The following is a 5,000-nucleotide window of genomic DNA, read 5'->3' on the forward strand; positions in this document are numbered from 1 at the left end:
GGTATTCAAACTTTCCTGCAGCCTTCATCACTTCTTCTCTTTGTCTGCCTGGTTTTCACTGTTTCATTCACACGAGAAAGACCATGAATGAAACAGTGAATCACAGTTCATTCATTGTTCTCGTCGGCCAACAGAGCCCTCTCATTGGACGCGTGCTGGTGATGTCATGTCCGTTTAAAATTCACGTCACGGTCGTTAAAGAGGCTGAATTCTGTAGACGACTTCAGCCGCTCATCACCGACCTTTCATGTGTTCATCAGTGCGAAGCTGTCGTCGCACCTTCGGCCTCAGAGTTCAGGGCTGTTTTCGACTTTCTGTAGACGCAAAGGACTTTTTTCTTCACCTTCAGACAGGAAGTCAGGGGAACACACACGACACATCAAAGCTGAAGCAGGTGTACCTGGACACACCTGTCCCGCTGGAGACTCCTGGTTTTGTTTCTGGGCTCTGTGGGGTTAAACCAGGCAGTGTTTCAGGTCATTGTGTGTTTCATATGCAAACACTGAAGCACACCTGGTTGCCATGGGAGATGGCAGGTGTGGCCAGGTGGGGTTCAGGTATCAGCAGTGTGTGAATGGAAAAATACTGTGAGTCATGTTGACGGAAACAGCCGACCTCATGTTCGACACATCGGGTCCTCACTCTGTTTGATGACAGGCGTGTTTCTGATCATCCTGATTGATTTGTGATCACAGCGTGTGTTTTACCTCGTTGACGACTTTGTTCTAGTCTTTCGGCGCTCGTCGGCTGGTCGCTCGTCTTCCATGAAAATAAACAACGAAAAGGGCAAATATAAAGAGACGTTTTTGAAAAGCTGGACAGTAAATGCTGTGAAAACAGAACATTGGATTTCTGGTGAAAAGGTTTTCACTTCAGACTCTGACTTGATGTTTTGTCCTTTTGTCCTCCTCGTCTTTCAGACTGAATGAGTCTTTGGCCTTTCCTTTTATTTCCTTTCAGACTTCCTGTTTGAACTTTTTGTGAATGTAAAGAATTTCTTTTTATTGTCAATCTAACCTTTTGTCAAACATTTGTCCGTAGCTTTTAGAATTGTCTGTCTCATTTGTCCTTTATTCTACAGATTTACTTTTAAAATTATGTCATTTCAAAGATGTTTTGATCAATTACTGATCATTGGTAATTGGCAATAATTGGTAATGAATTGTAATTGTCTCCACTGTTGAAATAATGAAATGTTGTGTCTATAATAATCTCAGTGCTGAGTTCTACGCTATTCTTCACATGGCACTTTTTTGTACCCACCTGTGCACCAGGTGTGTCAGATATTTAAAGTTCTATTGATCCTCCTGTTTCTCGTCTCTCCTCAGTGACGCTCATGTGTCGGCGCTGCTCTCTCTGAAAACCGGCCTATCAGCTGCTGATGTTCGTTCCATCAGGCGGAGCGTCGAGGAGAACCGCCTTCTCGATGTCTCCACCAATCATAGCCCTCCGTTCTTCTCCAAGGTCAAAGTTAAATGGATCAATAATAAGATCAATCAGATGGGGCTGAAGACCTGAATTGTTTTCGTATGTTAGTGAGTTAGCATGTTAGTGTTCAGTAAACAGTATTAATGTGTGTATTTGTATTTGTATTTGTGTTTGTGTACCAGTGTTACTGCAAACCTCTAAAAATGGACGTCTTATTGTGAAGTTTGTTGCTGATGGTTCCAGGCGGCCATGTTGAAGCTGAACAAACAGCAGAAGGCTTCAGACCTCTCAGAACGCTGGAACGATGGCGTCTGCAGCTCGGCTGAAACCTGCTTCACTGCAGTCTGCTGTGGTGTTCCTCAGGGATCCATCCTGGATCCCCTTTAGGTCCTGCAGCAAACACCTCTCTTTTAGAAACAATTAGAAAACCTGGTACTAATTTGAATTGATTTGTGTGTAAATCAGCACTTTGGGCTCCAAGCAGCTCTTTATTCTGCAAAAAAACTGAACTAACTGCTGTAGTGTCACTATAACATCATTGTGTATTTGCAGCGTGGCCGCCCTGTCAGAACCACGTATCTCCAAAAAGTTTGATGAGCTTAGAAAACGGTCTGTTTTCAGCTTTGTGACGATGCATTTTCAGCTGATCCGAGAGGCTTTTTGAAGAACTGATTTAGCTGAAGAAGGAGGAGAATGTAGCTCTTTAGCATAAAGCAGCAAACTGTGAGGCCTCATCAGAATGAAGGCTTTACCTGGTTTAAACTTCCTCTCTGATCAGGTGTGTCAGGCTTCAGGACGACCACACAGCAGACACACAAACCTCATTTCTCTTCCATTTATCCCTGCAGTGAACTTTGCACCACCATCCCCTCCACCTCTCACCGATCACACTGAATCTCAGTGGATGTGTTCAGGTCAAAGTTCATACTTTGGCTGAATGTGATGGAAAGCGTCAAACAACAGAGCATCTGTCCGTCCAAAGCTCCTGTCTGTGTTTGGACACTCGTTCAGCAGATTACTCCTCTGTTAAATTCACGTTTTGGAGTTTGTTCTTTGCCCGTTCTGTCGGAAATGACTCCTTTATTCATTACTCATTATTCATCTGTTAGATTAGATTAGACTCAACTGTGTTGTCATTGTCAGAGCGCAGCGCAGAGACGAAATGCAGTTTCGCATCTGCCCAGAAGTGCAAATAGTTCAAATATCCAAAATCTAAATACACACAGGTAGTAAAATTGGCATGAGGTATAATCTGTGTGAGGTATGTGCAGGTAGTTACTGCAAGTAATTACTGAGACTATAAAACACGAGCAGCACAATATGTAAAGAAGTGTCCTGTGCAGCAGGGGGCAGCGCAGTGAAATGAAGCTGTACGAATAGTCTGAAGTGTGCAGTGTGATGGAGGAGTTGTAGTGTTCATCTTTGCTGTAGCCTCTTGGTGGACAGAGTCCAGCAGCTGTTCCTGGGCCTGCTGGTGCAGGAACAGAGGCTCCTGAACCTCCCACCAGATGGGAGGGGGGCAAACAGTCCATAGTCGGGGTGGGGGCTGTCCGTGACGCCGTTTTCTGTGCTGCCTTTAATACTCTACACTTTCCTTTATGGTAAACTAAAGATCAGATCTTCATGTACTACGTTAAGATGCAGTCTTTCTCATGTAGCTTTATTCTGGGACGTGTTGCAGTTTGTTAACTGTTTTATTGATTTGTGTCTTTATAGTTTTTCTCACTTTTCTCATTTTAATCCATTCTGTCATTTTGATGAGGTTCTTATGTTCTGCTCAGATTGCTGAGAATCAAGTTTTTATTGCTCAGATCATTGAACGACTGATGTTGCTTGAACTATTTGAACTAAAGAACCAAACAAAATCTGACGTTTGATTTGATTTGATCGTCATAAACAGAGAAACTGAAATAATCTCTGTGTATCTTTCCTGAATCTTTGGAAACGATGAAAACCACTCACACGTTTCGGTTTTCTTCTGCTTTCAATGTGAATTCAGTCTGTTTCTTCTTCGCTGCAGATTCCTGAACACACACCAAACCCTCTGTAACACTTTCCATCTGCGTGTGTGTGTGTGTGTGTGTGTGTGTGTGTGTGTGTGTGTGTGTGTGTGTTTGAAAACAGTTTCTCAGTTCAGTGCTCCAAGAAAACAATCAGTTCCAGATGGATCGATAGGTCTGATCAGTTCTGAAATGAAGTGTGAACACATGGACGCCTGGAGTCTTGTCAAGGACCACCCTCTCAGACTGGCAGTGTTGATGTGAACATGTGATTTATGTCTACTGAGTGTTTGTGGCGTCCTGCTGCCCCCTGCTGTCATGTGTCCTCATCTGAGATGAACATGGACGTGGTGTCCTCCCAGTGACTCATAGAACTTCTCAGAGAACATCTGGAACATTTCCCCACGCCCTGCTTCCTGGACTTCAGACCTTGTGGAGTTCATACCTTCGGGACATGACTGCTAGGTCTTCACCTGTTGGGTGCCTGGTAACCTGTGTGGGGACACCTTGTCCTAAGCAGATTTTTGTGGTGTTGTGGCAGTCTGGCCTGGTCTGCTGTCACTTGTTTGGACGATGTTGGTATGGCCCAGCTGGGAGTGATCTGATCACCTCAGGTTAAGGAAAGTTGTAATTATTAGTGGTGTAATTGTGGCTATGTTATTTTAGAGTTCGTAACTATTTTTTTTTTAAGTATTTAATTCTAACTGTGAGTTGAGCTACTTGTGCTGCTACAAAGCAATTTTCCTGTGGGGATCAATAAGGTTTTTCTGAATCTGAATTTCCACCAGACTTTTAAACTTCTTAGACGTAACTTGTATGAGCTGTCATGCGTTTTAATACGCTGTGAAGTCACAGTATTGTACCGTCCAGTCACCCTAGCAACAGCAAACGCCGTCGCTCGGCCCGACTAACCAATCACTTCCCACGGTACCCGTGACGTCACATCTCGTCAACGCGTTGGGTTTGGTTAGTCCTCCATCTTGGCTGTGGCTAGCGGAGCGGCTAGCAAAGAGTCTCTCCGGAGAGGATGAGGAGAAGCTGAACGAACCGAACCGACGGTCAGCCAAAGGAACCGGGACAGTCGCTCAGACCCGACCCGAAGCAGAGATCAGCAGACGGACCTGGAGTCGCTCTGGTCCCAGAAACACACACACCCGGTCCTGCCGGGCGGCCACGGGCTAGCCGGCTAACTTAGCCAGTAAAGAGGAACTGTTGCTCCTGTTCACTTTGGATTTATGTCGGTTAAAAACTGCCGGAAAAGAAGTCGAGCCGAGCCGAGCCGAGCCGGGTCAGATAACACTCTGGTCCTGTAGTCAGGACTTGAACTAGTGATGCCGGGTGATCACCTGATCTGAACAAATCCTGAAGTTAAACCAGTCTACAGGCAGTCCGCTAAGTTTAGGCAGGTGTTCCGGGGCGGACAGGCGGCTTCATGACCGAACCTCCCTCACACTGACCCGGGTAATATGTCCACCAGGACCCCCCTGCCCACTGTCAACGAGCGAGACGCCGAAAACGTGAGTTAATCTTAGTGTGTGATAATGTTTTACTTGTTGTTGAGTCAGTAACTTT

The 5,000-nt window shown here is 45.2% G+C and overlaps 2 protein-coding genes across 4 annotated transcripts in view; both read left to right on the plus strand.

Annotated features, from left to right (window-relative positions):
• Positions 1-1,732, plus strand: part of LOC139347393 (tumor necrosis factor alpha-induced protein 2-like) — a 9,018-nt gene extending 7,286 nt beyond the window's left edge. The window contains exon 13 of the mRNA XM_070986960.1: positions 1,329-1,732. Coding sequence (XP_070843061.1) covers positions 1,329-1,518 — 190 coding nt within the window. The 3' untranslated portion in view covers positions 1,519-1,732. The remainder of the gene's footprint in view (positions 1-1,328) is intronic.
• A 2,665-nt stretch (positions 1,733-4,397) lies between these two features.
• LOC139347953 (MAP/microtubule affinity-regulating kinase 3-like) overlaps positions 4,398-5,000 on the plus strand; it is a 13,392-nt gene continuing 12,789 nt past the window's right edge. For all 3 annotated transcript variants that reach the window (XR_011603359.1, XM_070987852.1, XM_070987851.1), the window contains exon 1: positions 4,398-4,945. Coding sequence is in view for 2 of the 3 variants with exons in the window: in XM_070987852.1 (XP_070843953.1) it covers positions 4,895-4,945 (51 nt within the window). In the remaining variant the exon portion in view is untranslated. The remainder of the gene's footprint in view (positions 4,946-5,000) is intronic.

Source organism: Chaetodon trifascialis, chromosome 19, assembly GCF_039877785.1.
Source record: "Chaetodon trifascialis isolate fChaTrf1 chromosome 19, fChaTrf1.hap1, whole genome shotgun sequence".
Classification (NCBI taxonomy): domain Eukaryota; kingdom Metazoa; phylum Chordata; class Actinopteri; order Chaetodontiformes; family Chaetodontidae; genus Chaetodon; species Chaetodon trifascialis.